Source organism: Pseudorca crassidens, chromosome 14, assembly GCF_039906515.1.
Source record: "Pseudorca crassidens isolate mPseCra1 chromosome 14, mPseCra1.hap1, whole genome shotgun sequence".
NCBI classification, from domain to species: Eukaryota; Metazoa; Chordata; class Mammalia; order Artiodactyla; family Delphinidae; genus Pseudorca; species Pseudorca crassidens.
In genome coordinates, this window is record NC_090309.1 from 32,789,218 (window position 1) to 32,805,313 (window position 16,096).

Here is a 16,096-nt window from a genome sequence, read left to right on the forward strand (position 1 = left end):
TTGTGGCACACAGGTTCAGTAGTTGTGGCTCGTGGGCCCTAGAGCGCAGGCTCCGTAGTTGTGGCGCATGGGCTTAGCTGCTCCACAGCATGTGGGATCTTCCTGGACCAGGGCTCGAACCCATGCCCACTGCATTGGCAGGCGGATTCTTAACCACTGCGCCACCAGGGAAGCCCAGCACATGTTACTTTTTAAAATCTAAAACTGTTGCTAAAAATAAAGAATACGTTGAATGTTGGACAGCTAAAGAAGAAATGAGAGTAATCAAGACAGTGAAGAGTTTATTGGAGGGCGCAAAATAATTTGAGCAATATAATTTAATCTGCAGAGTGATAGCCATTTTTATGATCAGGATGTTAAGCACTTGAACAACCTACACTTCATTTTCATAACAAAGACACAACTAGGAAAAGAGTTAATTTTAAGAATTTATTATTTTTTTTAAAAAAGCAACTTCCAGGGTTTGTCATTGTACACATTTAGCCCAGTCTCCTATAGCAGGTACAGCAATAACTGATTTTTATAACATTGACTCAGAGGCACTGAAGATCCATACTGTCTTAGGAATTATCACAGATAGAAGAGAGAATTAGAAGAGTTTAATGTTAAGTGTATTTAAAAAATCATATTCTAATTCTTTTAAATTGCTTATCCAAGTATGCTAATATAGTAGAGTTCAGATAACTAGAAAACACAATTGACTAGAACATCCCATTCCCATCTGGTGTGCATTAATAGGCTTTTTATGGCATATATCTTTATATAGTTTGCAAACTAATTCAACCCACTTTTACACAGCATTAATTGTTTTTTATTGAGTTGGCACTGGGCTGAAATTGTTGCTCATTATCTCATCATTGCTTTTTTTCTAGTTCTTGGATGGATTTCCCTCATCTGACACAGTGTTTGGACTTTAGTATATATGAGACTTCCAGATTATCTCTGCCCATTCTAGTGATATTTACAATGAGGTTATCCATGGCCAGATATCCAAGACTACTAATTAATATGTCCACTAGCTCTGTTCTTGACTTTGGTAAAAGAGAGACCTTGTGTCTTACTGGAGTATGGGCCAAGCTCCAGGACAGAAGCTGTTTGTGAACTGGTCGTCAACAGAGGTAACCACTCAAGGTTCTTATTAATGCTGTGCAAACAAGGATCTCGTCATTTCAGTAACTATTTGTACATTTATAAAAGCAATACAGTCATGGGAAAAACCAACAAGCACAGCTTGGTAGAATAACCTGCCATGAAATATCATTGGCCTTATAATAATTTACTACAACTGTTCCTTTTATTCACACTGGATAGGAAATGCTTCCATCTAACACATGGAATATGAATATATACAACAAAAAGTTGGCTTTTATTAAAAAAAAACTTCAGGAGGACAATAACATGAGGGTTGAAAAAATAATTTTGTGCAGTTTCCTAATCACAATCATATGTCTGCTACCTTTTACAGGGAATGACACAAGTTTGGATAGATTTTATAAACCAGTTAAAGAATTTTCCTGCCTGTAATAGCCTACTATTAAAATATTACCTTGTTCATACAGTATAGAGGTTTCTCCTTCTCCACTGTAATTCTAAATGACTGGGGTTGACATGAAGAGTCCCTTTTTAAGGACAAACCCTGCTAATCCTCTTCAAAGTCATCATATATTTGCAGTTCCCTATTTCATCTAAAAGTTCACCAAAACAACATCTTGGAAACTGCACAGGGCTTCTGACTGATGTGCAGTTGGGATCCTGAATGTTGCGTATTCTCACCTGATGCCTGCCATCTTGATGCACAACAATGTCAACATCTTGGCTTGAACTTTCTGATGGCCACAGTGAGCCATGCAGCAGTGGTGTGGGGTGGACTGTTTTGTACCGCCAGCAGTCAAAACAGTGGCCAGGGGCTCAACGCCTCTACGCTGTGAGCCTGGGGAACCCATTCGCCTATGGAATGGTTCTCTGGAGTCCAGCAATGTCACTGCAGGTGGCCAAGACATTCTGTCACCTGCTTTATGGAGGACTATACTCAAGAAGAAACCTAATGTTCTAAAAATAGACAATATGGGCCAGGTTGGGGGCAAGCGAGGGAGGTTGCTTTCATAAGCCCTGTAAAATATCTCTGATTTTAGCTCTAGGAGGAAGCTGGGAGAGTCTCTGGCAGCGGCAGGCTGGGAGAAGGGCAGGTCTGAGGTATGCTTGGGGAAGTGTCAGTTTGGTGTTGGCAATGCAGATTTAGTGCCTGTGGACCCCGACTAGGGCACTCTGCCTAGATCTATTCTCCCCTGACTGTACCTTTAATGCCCAAGGGTTTCCCCATTCCCCCACACAATCCTTGTTTGCTTTTGCTTTCTAAAGTTGAGAGGGCAATTAGGGATCGTTTATGTCTCAATTTTGACTGATTAGTGGTGGCTCTTTGGAATTATGATTTGAGGATTGTGTAGAAATCACTGGGCTCCATGGAAGATGGTGCTGTGATTGATTAGCAATGTCTGCCATGGCTACAAGCATTGGTGTGTATGGAATGCATGCTAGGTCCTATGTCTCTGTTCTAAGTAAGATGAAAGAATGAGGCTGGCTTGATGGGTTTTTGAAGGATCTTTGGAGACCACAGCCCGAAGCACTAAGTTTGCATTTACTTAATATTCTGCTTCATTCCTGAAAAGATTTAAGGGTTTCGGGAGTGGAATTTTAAGATGTGTGGAAAGTTGGAGGGGGAGGTAATTTTGAACAGGCTGGTGCAGGAGGCCCTAAACAGTGGCCTCTGTTTTCGCCCTTGGGTGATGAAGCCTAATGTTTAGAAAGTGATTATAGAGCTTACTGGTGATAGCAGATTCAGAAAGACTTGGAGGAGTGGAGTGGTTCCCAGGCATGGTGGGAATTTCAGGCAGCTGATAATATTTGTGAGTATGTTGAAAAGCCAAGGAGAAATATATTTGTATCCACAAACACATGTGGTTTTTTTTGGATAAATTCCTTAGTATGTCCGGACTATTGTCTCTCAGCTCTACATAGAAATCTCTGGTGCACAACTTCACCGAGAAAGAAAAACAAAATCAGTGAAATTGTGTGGTAGGTGCTAGTGATGCCATTTTGGGAAGATCAACTAATGTTTGTCTGTGGAAAATAGGATCAGTCACTTCTTCGTATCTCAAGTGATTTAAATTGAAGCCAAATCTTGATTTTTTAACATGAGGCGTTAACAAGTTGCTCTTTGACGATGCCGTTGTCTGTTGATTTAGGGGCCATGTTGGGCCAAAGCCAGCCACCTCCAGCTGCTGATGGTCTGTGGGTTTTAGAAACTGTCTGATGCTCCCATCAGTACTCGCCTGTCAGTGCACATACCTGATTTCACTTACACAGCAACATGGTAACATACCTTTTCCTTCAGTAAACAACCGCCCTCTTCCTCACTTGGAAACTGGGAGAATTTGGAAGGAACATAAGGCATATCTTTTTACTCCTCTGCAGATCCCAGAACATGCTTTCGGATACCTGTATGATGTTGAGTTTCTTGCCACAATGGGGGCCCCAATCTTTCCCCAAAGATGTAGGCAAAGGGTCTCGGCCTTCCTGGGTGGCGCACGGAGGTGAGGATCCCTTGGTTCCTAGGCCAAGGGTCCAGGGTCAAGTGATGGAGGTGGAGTAAAAGAGGGAGGCAGCATTTAGCAACCCAGCAATGTTATTTCTTATCTGACTCTGCATTTCACCCTCAGAGAAACGATTTTCTTATTGATCTCCATGAGACACAATCCCATTTAGAGCATCTCAGCAGTTGCAGCGTCTCTGGAACCTTCTAGAGGTGACGGCTGGCTGGCTATAACTGTGACTGTAGTTGCCTCATTGTTTGTTTTCAGGCAATTCAAAATTTCGATTTCTTTCCTCTGATCACAATTGTCGGTGTACTGGTGTTACAAACCAATTTTTAAAGTGTGTGAACGTCAGTGGGCTTCATCCCCACTCATTTCCAAAGTGGAAGCCCCCTTTAACTGGAAAGACTTGTTCTAACACCACAGAGGAGCCTCCTCCCCAAAGTTTCTGAGAGAACCCAGAGCATGAACTGTGGGTTCTAGACAGAGGGCCTAGGAGGTGGTCGGGACGGGGGTGGTGCCCTGTTGGGAGGGGGAGCCTGAGGGGGAGGGGGGAGGATGGAAGGTGGGGATGGAATTGGAGGGGTGGGGGCACTGGGGGGTGGGGGAGGGCAGTGGGGAGCAGGGGGGGGTGGGGTGTAGATGGGGGCAGGAGGCGGTGAGGTGGTGTGGTAGGCATTGTTGAGGGGGTACTTGGCAGGAGGATTGTTCTTGACTCTGGTGAAGTTGATACAGCGTCCCTGGAAGAGAATCAGAGAGAAGGAAACATGAGCTGATGCTTGCTGGGGCCTTACAACAGGGCGGGTGGCAGTGTGCAGGAGGGGGGCAGCCTGAAAAATACGTGGCAAGCAGACGCCATGTTTATGTCCGTGCGCTCAGCAGAGCATTACACCAGAACTCGACAACAAATAAGCTCCTCGTTCCCTTCTTCTGGGCTTACTGTGTTGCAAACTTACTTGTTCAATTTCATTTTTCGCCGAGCCTCTCTCTCTCGACGAGGTGGAAGAGCAGGGGACTGACCTTAACTGGACGCACAGGGTCAAGGTGAGGACAGAGGTCGTTGAATTTAATCTCCTCAACAGCCTTGCCAGGCAGGTATTATTATCAGTCGTCCCATTTCATAGATGAGGACACTGAGGCTCAGAAAGGTTAAATCACAACTAGGAAGAGGTGGGGTTGTTGTCACCAGTAGATACAGCCTCCCGCTCCAAGCCCCTGCCTTCCCCAGAGCTCTGACATGGACAGTTTATCCTGCTTTTGTTTTCCCTGGGGAATCCCTCTTCCAGCTGCTGTCGCACCTGCCCAGGTGCCCTTAGGTTCTTAAGAAATACAACCCGGGGACCTTTGGTTGCAAAGCAGTCATCAACCCTGAATCCAGCTTTTTCCCCACCCTTCCCAGGTACCTGACTAGATAATGCAGAGTAGACACCTGGAACCCCTGCAGAAGCCTCTTCAAAGTCCAGAATACGAAGCCAGCCCTAGGTAGCCCTCTCTCCCCTGGGGCACCTCCTCTTTGCTCTCCAGAATCACAGGCCCGCCCGCCCTGCCCCCCAACAGATACCTCCAGTCTCAACAGGCACTTGGGAGCCTTTCACCCAACACTGGGCTCTGCAAGGGACGGGAGCACAGGGGCTCTCCCTGTCACGATGTTCTCCTTCTGGTGTGTGGACCCCCCTCACCTTTCCCATTCGACCCTCCCCTTCTTGCCTGGGCAGGGTACCGGCCAGCCTTGTGGGGTCCTGGCCTTTTTCTAAACTTCCCACGCCTATCGGGGCATCTTCTTCTCTCTACTGTGTGTCCTGGATGCTGACAGAATCGGGGCCATCCCCTCTGAGGCTGCCCTGTCCCTTTCTCCTCTCCTGTTCATTTTAACCTGATTTTAACCTGATACAAGCATTATACCGGGGCCGAGGAGGGAGTACGGCATTTTTCCTGGCTTCATTCTTCAGGATGGACGCCCATCCTGTGGTGGCCAAACTGGATGGGACGTGTCCAGAGGGGCCACAGTTTCCCTTTCCAGGCCTATTGAGGACGGGCCTGAGGGGGACGAAGAGAGTGAGGCTGTGGACTTTAAGGACCAGTTACCTGAAGGATAAGAGGGAAATACAAGTGTGTGATTTGAGACTTGGCTTGGGGAGCGTCACGGCGGGGGCACGACGAATGTTTGTGGGAGCTGGCGGGGCCCCGAGCAAAGCTTTCCTCACACGTGTACACCCCATCCATCCTTCCGGTCCCGAGTCAAGTCCCTTTTCCTCCACACGTCTTTCCCTGAAGGGTCCTGCTTCCACTCATCCCTCGCTTCCCTCCCTGAGTTTTCTATCTACAGTCTACGCCACACACCGAAGCCTGCATACTATAATTGCTTTATCTGTAAATGCCTTGGCTCCCTGACTAGGTGAGAAACTTCTGGAAGGCAGTGGCCTTGTTTTGTGCTCCGCTGTTGGTTTAGGAATTACAATGCCGTATTTAGATGTCAGCACCCCATTTTCTCTGGGCTTGCATTTCATGAGATTAAACCATGACCTAACTTTATTAGGTTTCGATTGGGGTCCACTAACTGCAGAAATCAGCTACCATCTTCTCACTGCATTGCCCAGAACTCCCAGGTCACGGTCAAACTTTCACGGGTTAAGTCAATTTTGTGACCCAGTACTGTGAATTCCCGTTTGTCCAAGCAGCGCTCTTCTATAGCTTTATAAATCGAAGCCTCGGTTACACTTTATTTATGATCCTGGATAAAGCTCTTTCTTCCAAGATGTGAATGTCCTAACGATTACCATCTGTGATAAGTTCCTGTAACGGACAATTCAGAGTTGGGATTTACTGTACTACATGTTCTGCCCTTCATTCCTAGATATGCCCAGTCAGACCAAGAGGCCCATTTCCTTTAAAGATGAAGGAAAATTCTGATCCTGGGGAAGGAGGCTGGAGTCAAGTCCCCACGTGGCTTAGATTTCCTTTAGGGCTGGTCATCCCACTGCTCTCTCCCTCCCTTTAGGGATCAGTGATGGTGAGCTGGGCCAAGAGAGCAGGTGAATTATCTCAGAGGCCCGTTTAATTATTTCACACAAATTTTTTTTTTTTTTTTTTTGCGGTACGCAGGCCTCTCACCGTTGTGGCCTCTCCTGCTGCGGAGCACAGGCTCCGGACACGCAGGCTCAGCAGCCATGGCTCACGGGCCCAGCCGCTCCGCGGCATGTGGGATCTTCCCGGACTGGGTCACGAGCCCGTGTCCCCTGCATCGGCAGGCGGACTCCCAACTACTGTGCCACCAGGGAAGCCCAACTCTAGTGTTTTTGCTGGAGACAAAATCAGGAGCTGCCAGGCTTCTTCTGTTCATAACCCAGATTAGGATTCCTAAATGTCTTCAGAAAGATTTGAAAGGATCCACGGAACAGAAGGCGATCTCTCACATCTGTCAGCTAAAGATGGAGTAAAAGCAGGCAGGGGTTTGGGGGGGGGGCAATGGGAGTGAGATGGAGAAAGATCTTCCTCGGTCAGCCCCTCCCCTGCTGCCATCACAGCCTCTTGGCCACAGCAGCTGAAGGACAGGGGTGAAGGTGGGAGAGAGGCAGAGAGCGCCTCTTCCTATAGTCAGTAGCACCCCAGGGGTGCCCCACGGGCACCTGCTGCAGAGCACAGGCTGTGGTTCATTACAGACCCAGCACATTCGAGCCCAGCATAGCAGCCCAGAGCCAGAGGGGCGGGGGCAAGCTCACAGCCTCTGCCACGCCCCCCTGAGTCATATCCCACTGAGATGTAGGCTGGGGATAATACACCACCTGCCACTCCCGGTCAAGATGATTAACTTAACCAGTTTTCTTGAAGGGCTCGGAACAGTGCCTGGCACATTGTGTTTGCTAAGTGAAGTTGAGTCTGGGTGGGGAAACGTGCTCAGACTCCTAGTTCAGTGCCTCCTAGGAGAGCTGCAGGCTAGAACCTCTACCCTTCTCACCTGGCTTCTAGAATAAAACTGGTATACAGGGAAAAAACTGTAGCATTGGACACATGACCAGAGCAGCTCCCAGAGCTGGCTCTCTTCCACACCTTCTTCTGTCCTCCCGTTGCTGCGTCACTCCTGTAACTTATTCTTACAGGACGCACAGTTGACTAGTGATGCATTTATACATACTTACCATCCTGAAAAGAAGATGCAGACACTGCATAAACAAATCCCTGGGGTCAGTTACAGCAAGACGCAATTAGGACTTCAGGGAGGGGTGTGGCTATAAATTAAGTTCTTAAAACCGGGAGCCAAAGGAGCCAACACAAACACTGTTAACACTTAGACCATGTAGCTGGCTTTAAGATCAGTTTACACGACATCATTTTTTGCTTGCGAGAGGATAATTGAAAGGCCAGATGTTCCCAGTGTCACACATGCCAGCAAATCTGCACCAGTGTTTGGTTAAAAGTTTGCTAGGACAAATGGAGCACTTACTTCCTACGCTGGTCTTTGTAACCAGTTGAATTCTTTGCAGTATTGTCTTCGGGTTGCTTGATTCAGATCCAATATTTGGCTTTGACTTCAGTTTACCTCACTGCTCATTTACAAAGTATATATGCCAATTATTTTCACACATTAGCAACAAAATGTCCTGATGAAATTGTAAGAAGAAAATGCAACAGTATCTCTTGCTAAGTGGAGGCTTAGCAGGATGCTAGGTGATGCTCTTCCTGGGCTGAAAAATGCCATTTTGATTCGGTTGAATCTAATGGTGTTGGGAGGATTATTAGAAATGTCCAGGCACATCATCCACTTTATTATCAAACCCCCATGAGCTAAGTATTATTGTTTTCATTGTACAGAAAGGAGATTGAGGGCTCAGACCTATTTAAATAACGTGCCCAAGACCACCCAGCTGGGAAACTGTAGAAACGGGATTAAAACCTAGCTCTGCTTGCTTTAGGCTCTCCTCCCCCCTTTTTACTGTATTATCCTGAACACAGGCTAAAAGTGCAAATAATGCCGCGAGGCACTTGTAGACGGTAAGACACAGTGTGGCACTTGGCCACAGTCCATCAGCTCTTAACATAGATGTGATCAAGAGATCAGATCAAGAGATGGAGAGATCTTTCCAGAACGTAATCTGGTCAGTTCACTCCCCAGGTTAACGTCTTTCAATGGCTTCCCAAGGATCCTTAAAATAAAATCCAAATGCCTCCCTCTGATAGCATATGCTATCTGTGATCTGGCCTTGCTTATACTTTTCAATTAAATTCTTGCTCTTTGTTGCGGATGTCCACCCTAGCCCATCCTAAGCTCTCCACAAATATCTGTTTAATGAAGACTAAACTCTGCCACTTGGTAGTCTTCTCGATATAAACCTTGTTTCCCCAATGGCTGGGGCATTATTTCTGAGACATCGTCTGGGTCTTCTCCTTTTGAGGTCTTCATAGCAGCAGGAGGTTCGAGTTTAAGTTGGCACTCAATACTGCTCACACCGTTGAGGGTCTCTGAGGTGGAGCAAGCCTTCGTAGGAAGCTCAGATTTTCCCTGCAGGTTTAGGTTCTCAGAGGATCAAAGGTTCATGAACTCACGGCTGTGTGTTTACATCTCCTCAGTCATCCCCTGATGGTCTCTTTGGACCATTCTCTAGACTCTCAGGGTAGGGGTGGCGAGAATCCTGTGTGCTTCCCTTGATTTCCACACTTGAAGTGTTGACATGTTACCTTTAAAAATTTGGGTTACTTTTTATTGCTGTATCAAAGGAGGTTGTTCTTCAACAAAGCTCTTTATCTAAACTGGAGGGGACACACTTTGAAACGATCATGGTGTAGTCAGGATGAAAGATCTGATTGAGCACGTTCTGGCTTCTTCCCAGCTTTGAACTGCAGACACTGATGATCCAAGGAGAGCAGTCAGGAAACTGGGGGTGTGGGACTGTGGTCTGTCTGCCCTGCGGGTCTGGGCTGGGAGGCAGACTTCTACCTCCAGTTCTGCCTCTAGTGTGTGAAACCCTAAGTCTCTTTTCTCTCTGTGGGTCTCAGCTTCTTCATCTTCATCTGAAACAAAATTGTTGTGCTAGCTAGACCAAGGACCCTTCAGCCTCAATATTTTAAAATTCTATGAGAATTCAAATTGCTTTGGAACCCTTTAACTTGGATACTTTAATCTGAATTCTTTGGGGGCAGCCAGTTTGCACATCTTTTTTTTTTTTTTTAAATACATTTATTTATTTTTGGCTGTGTTGGGTCTTTGTTGCTGCACGTGGGCTTTCTCTAGTTGCAGTGAGCAGGGGCTACTCTTCGTTGTGGTGCATGGGCTTCTTATTGTGGTGGCTTCTCTTGTTGTGGAGCACGGGCTCTCGGCGCGCGGGCTTCAGTAGTTGTGGCTTGCGGGCTCTAGAGCGCAGGCTCGGTAGTTGCAGCGCACGGGCTTAGTTGCTCCATGGCATGTGGGATCTTCCTGGACCAGGGCTCGAACCCGTGTCCCCTGCATTGGCAGGCGGATTCTTAACCACTGCACCACCACGGAAGCCCTGCACATCATTTTATATACTACTTAGTTTGGTTAACTCTTTGTATTGCATATTTTCCAGCTGGCCATCAGATTTGCAAAACATTAATAAGTTGAAAATTCAAAATTGGATTCTCCATGTTCTGCTCTTTTGTTACCATGGTAAGTATTCAAGCTTGCCTGTGAGTTCTGAATTTGGGTTTGTGGGATGATAGGGGAAATGTGAGAAGATCTGAGGGCTGATCGCATGCAGAAGACTCACCAGTGGTGAGCTCATGTGTTCTGAGTGTCATAAAACATCTGTTTGGGTATCAGGCACACTCAATGGAGAGGGAGCTGGCCTTCAGAGGTGGTTAAAAATATGCCATGGCTTCCACAGATTAGACCAAATAGTTTCTTATGAACAGAGGTCACTTAAGGAAATTGGATTTCACAGGAAGAATATGAAAATAATCAGATGGAAAAAGAACAGGTCTGCCAAGTTTCATCCGACAAATACCTTTACTCTCTGGCCTAGTTCTCCCCTTGGTTGTCTTGTTTGGAGGTATTTCTCATGTTAAGTGGATTCGGTTTCCAAAGTTTGTTTTATGTCAGTTGTTTAGAATTAGGAGCATAATTTCTAACTTACATCACTCTTGTAAATGGGGGTTGGTTCTCAAGCTAGACCACAAAACTCATTGACGTGGTGAAGCAACTGATGTCATTCTGCTGAAGTAGGTGCTCTGATGATAAATGAGACACATGAACAATGAACGGATGGGGGGCTGGATAGGATGACTCCATCCTGCTGCTTCTTCTGTCTGATTCTTCTCTTCATTTGTTAAGTCATTTGTGCATTCATCCTTCTGACAAATGGTTTTTGAGTGCCAACTATGTCCTGGACACCTTATAAGGTGCCACAGACAGCGCTGAGCAACCACACACATTCCCGGCCCTCATGAAGAATATAGTCCAGAGGTGGAGTTGGACAGCAGTCAAACGTCCCACAGATAAATGGATCTCAGCAACTGTATTTGTGTTGTGTGACACTGGCCTTGGCTATAGTTGACTGGACCAGCGGGTGGACGCCTAATCTGAGGTAGACCGGTCAGATTCTCTCTTCTGGGAGTTTGGAATTATGACTGAGTTTGCAGGTAGTTAGTCAGTTAGGGTTGATCCCTTGAATAGAGGGGATGTAAGTGGAAACTGGGGGGTGGCCATCTTCTGCCACAATCAGGGGAAAGCAGAGTTCTGATTCTTTCCTCTCACATAGATCCAAAGATCTTTCCTCTCACATAGATCCAAAGATCTTTCCTCTCACAAAGATCCAAAGATCTTTCCTCTCCACTCATTTTTCCATACCCTCGCTGTCGCTCATCCTCTGTAACTTCTAAGTATACCAGTCTTCCTGCTTTCAGCCTTTCTCTTTTCCAGTGATATTTTGGTTTCCATATAAAATGTATATATGTACACACACACATAAATAAAATGTGTGCACATAGATATACACGTTTGCATGCACATGGATACATAGAAGTATATATAAGATGTATATATGCCTGTATATATAAAAATTTACATATATATATATGCATAGACATAGACACACATTCAATGTTGTCTTCCTGCTTAAATTCTTCAATGTCTCCCCTCCCCACCTTCTACAGGAAAATATCCAGGTTCCTCAGCACAAATCGGCCCTGCTCCCTTGGTGTTTCTTTCTGCCATTCCATGCTGTTTCCTTTATTGAACCACACACTTCAGCTTTGGTCCATCGCTTGAAATGAAGACACCATACTCTGGCGACTCATTTAACAGCATCCATTCATAGGCCCAAGTCTAGGACAGGGACAAAGTGGCACAGAGACAGCTGTCTTGCCTTCTTCCTCTTTCCCAAAGCCAGAACTGAGGGCAAAGAGAAGGGTGTGTTGTGAGTGGTGATGCCAGAATCCTTCTCGGCTCCCTTTTCGCTACCACACACTTGCCCTGTCTATAAATCTCATGTAATAGCCTGCCTTGTATGTGCTCTTCATGGAAAAGGATCCAAGGTCAATTCCTTTAGTTATTTGATTCATTTTGCTGACACACACGCTGGCCTGCTCTCCATAATAACTTCTTTGGATGCCAAATTGGAGGGTAAGATGAAAGCATGAAGGAAATATTTGGTAACAAGAGGAAACTAGAGAAATGAAAGGGTAGAAATAAAAATGGCACATCTTCAGTGGGACACTTGTAAACACAGGGTTTGTTAAGAACTGCTATTACTATTGAGATAAGACTTATTCAAGAACAAAATTCCCCCTTTTTAATCTGATTACAAAGTTCTACATTTTCTTTGTGGAAAATTTGGAAAATGCACAAAGGAAGGAGGGAGAAGAGGAGGAGGGAAGAATTTCAATGATTACACTCAGAGAGTTAACATTTTGTGCTCGTTCTTTCAGATCACATCCCCGCCCACCTCCACCCCCCAATACACACACAGAGTGGCCCGTATATGTACAAAAATGGGATCATCCTGTATCAAAGTTTTTTAATGAAATGCTGTGACCATTTCTCCCCTGGCATTTTGTATTTTTTTTAAATAGATTTTATGTTTTCCAGCAGTTTATTTATTTATTTGGCTGCATCAGGTCTTAGTTGTGGCATGTGGGATCTTTCATTGCGGCGAGCAGGCTCTTCGTTGCGGCGCACGGGCTTCTCTCTAGTAGTGGCGCACCAGAGCGTGCAGGCTCAGTAGTTGCAGCACGCGGGCTTAGTTGCCCTGTGGCATGTGGTATCTTAGTTCCCCCGCTAGGGATTGAACCTATATCCCCTGCACTGGGAGGGGAATTCTTAATCCCTGGACCACCAGGGAAGTCCCTCCCTTACCATTTTCAATATTATTTTCAATGGTTGCATAATCTTCTGTGACATGGAAATACCAAACGCAGTTATTAAATTCCTTATTGGGCACTGAGTCTATTTAATTTCTAACTATCCTCACATTTCTAAAATAACTTCTGAAAAGTTCTAGAATCAATTGTTAATCTTTAATTTAGGATCTTTGCACCCAATTTCATATGTGAGATGGGCCACTTTTCTTTTGTTGCTCTTTTTGTCATCAAGGTAATGCTAACTTTCACAAAAGGAATTGGGAAGATTTTCATCTTTTGCACATGTTCTATATTTGTGAAGTAGCTTAAGAGTTATTAGTTCAGATTGACACGTATACATTATTGATACTACGTATAAAATAGACAACTGATGGGAACATACTGTATAGCACAGGGAACTCTACCTAATGCACTGTGGTAACGTAAATGGGAGGGAAGCCCAAAAGGGAGGGGATATCTCTATGTCTACGGCTGATTCATTTTGTTGTGCAGTGTAGGCTAACACAACATTGTAAAGCAACCATATTCCAATAAAAGTTAATAAAAGAGTTATTAGTTCACTAAAAGCACGAGAAAATTCTCTCAAAATCTTTCTGGACATGCTGGTTTTCTTGAGTGCAGCTCTTCGATGCCTTTAAAAGTTTTTGTCACAGGTATTGACCTCTTCAGGCTTTGTACTTGAGTCCATTTCCATAATTTATCCTTTCTTAGAAAATCATTCATTCCATAAGATTTTTTAATCCTTTGCATAGCCCTGTACTTTGTACACAGGAAATTCTTACAATTGAACAAATATCTTAATTTGTGATGATAAATACCCCATTTGTCATTATCAATAATATACATATTTACATGTTCTGACTTTTTTTGACTTTCAAAGATTTGTCAATGATATTGGTACTTCCAAAGAAATTTTTTTTAAGACTTATTTCTCAGCTCTACTCTTTTTGCTTGGTTTTCATTAATTTGTTCTTACGTTCATAGATTCCTTAGTTCTGTTTTTGTAGATTTGTTTCATATTCTTTTCTAAGTTTTAACTGAATGCTCAGCTCATTGTTTTCATTTTAATAATGAAAAAAATTAAGGCTATGATTTTTTTCCAATTCCCATAAATTTTTATTGTGGTGAGGTGGTGGGAAAACGTGGCCTGTAAAAATTATACTTTTTTCTCCTTTTTCTGGTTTTCTTTGTTGCCTAAGTTATAGTAATTTTTTACAAATTTAAAAAATAATGTGAATTTTCTATTTGATGGGTGCACTGTTAAATAAATATCCAAAAATCTATTTTTATTAGATTAGTTAAAGCCTCTGTATCTTTTATTTATTTTCCATCAGCTTGATCTGTTGAAGTCTAGGAGTGGTGTGGGTTTATTAATTCCTCTATACCCCAATTTTAAACACTTGTATTTGCTCAAATTTTACTTTGCTGCTTTAGTCATTGGGCCACCCAAGAGCAGCAGGGGAGGGGGCCTCTCTCAGAGCAGTCTGGGCAGAGAGAACGTCTTCTGTTCCAAAGAATTCTCTCTCCCTGTTTGGTGGTAGCTTGTCTGCAGGAATGGCTGCCATCAATTCCTTCCCTCCTGTGAGTATGGGCCCCTCCCCCTGGTGAGGAAGAGTCTATTTCTCCACTCCCTTGAATCTGGCTTGTGATAGTTTTGAATAATGAAATATGATGGAAGTGATGTTGTACTAGCTTTGAGACTGACGTTAAAAGGCCTGGAAATTTCTGTTTCCTGTTTTTGGTGCCCTGAGACTCGGTGTAAGAGTTCCAGGCTACTCTACTATAAAGAGAGACCATGTGGAGAGCACTGAGGACAGATAGGTGAGTGAAGAAGCCCGCTTGGACGTCTAGCCCAATATACCCCCGATGACTCCAGTCCTAGCCACCATCTGACTGCATGAGAGACCAGACCCCAAGTGAGAATTATACAGGCTAGTCAGGTCAACCCACAGAACTGTGAGAGAAATAGCAAAGTATTGTTTTAAACCACTATGATGTATTTACTTACTTATCTTATTATACAAGTTTCAGGAATACAGCATTATAGTTTAACATCTGTTTACACTACAGAGTGATCACCACCACAAGTCTAGTTACCATCCATCAGTATACAGTTGATCCCCTTCACCCGTTTTGTCCACCACCAACCTCTTTCCCCTCTGGTAACCACTAATCTGTTCTCTGTATCTATGAATTTGTTTTTTGTTTTTTAGATTCCATATATGAGTGATAACATACAGTAGTTGTCTTTCTCTGTCTGACTTATTAGCTAAGCATAATACCCTCAAGGTCCACCCACATTGTTGCAAATGTCAGGATTTCATTCTTTTTTTATGGCTAAGTAGATATACACACACCACATCTTCTTTATCCATCTATCCATTGATAGACACTTAGGCTTTTTCCATACCTTGGCTATGGGAAAAAATGCTGCAATGAACATAAGGGTGCGTATGTCTTTCTGAATTAGTGTCCAGAAGTGGAATAGCTGGGTCATATGGTAGTTCTAGTTTTAATTTTTTTGAGGAATCTCCATACAGTTTTCCATAGTGGCAGCACCAATCGACATTCCCACCAACAGTACATGAGGGTTCCCTCTTCTCTACACCCTCTCCAACAGTTGTTATTTCTTGTCTTTTTCACAATGGCCATTCTAACACGTGTGAGGTGATATCTCATTGTGGTTTTGATTTGCATTTCTCTGATAACTAGTGATGTGCCTGTTGGCCATCTATGTCTTCTTTGGGAACATGTTTATTCAGATCCTATGCTCATTTTTAAAATCGGGTTGTTTGTTTTTTTTGGTTGTTGTTGAGTTGTATGAGTCTTTATATATTTTGGATATTAACCCCTTACTGGATATATGATTTGCAAGTATATTCTCCCATTCAGTAGGTTGCCTTTTCGTTTTGATGATGGTTTCCTTCATGATACAGAAACTTTTTAGTTTGATGTAGTCTTATTTATTTTTGCTTTTGTTTTCCTTGCCTTTGGAATCAGATCCACAAAAACATTGCTAACACTGATGTCAGTGAGGTTACTGTTTATGTTTTCTTCCAGGAATTTTATAATTTCAGGTCTTATGTTCAAGTCTTTAATCCATTTAGAGTTAATTTTTGTGTATAACGTAAAATAGTGGTCTAGTTTCGTTCTTTTGCATGTGGCTGTCCAGTTTTCCCAACCATTTGTTGAAG

The 16,096-nt window shown here is 44.0% G+C and overlaps 1 protein-coding gene across 1 annotated transcript in view; it reads right to left on the reverse strand.

Annotated features, from left to right (window-relative positions):
- Positions 1–415: 415 nt before the first annotated feature.
- The window catches only part of ANTXR1 (ANTXR cell adhesion molecule 1), a 245,461-nt gene continuing 229,780 nt past the window's right edge, over positions 416–16,096 (reverse strand). Inside the window, exon 18 of the mRNA XM_067704842.1 lies at positions 416–4,330. Coding sequence (XP_067560943.1) covers positions 4,070–4,330 — 261 coding nt within the window. The 3' untranslated portion in view covers positions 416–4,069. The remainder of the gene's footprint in view (positions 4,331–16,096) is intronic.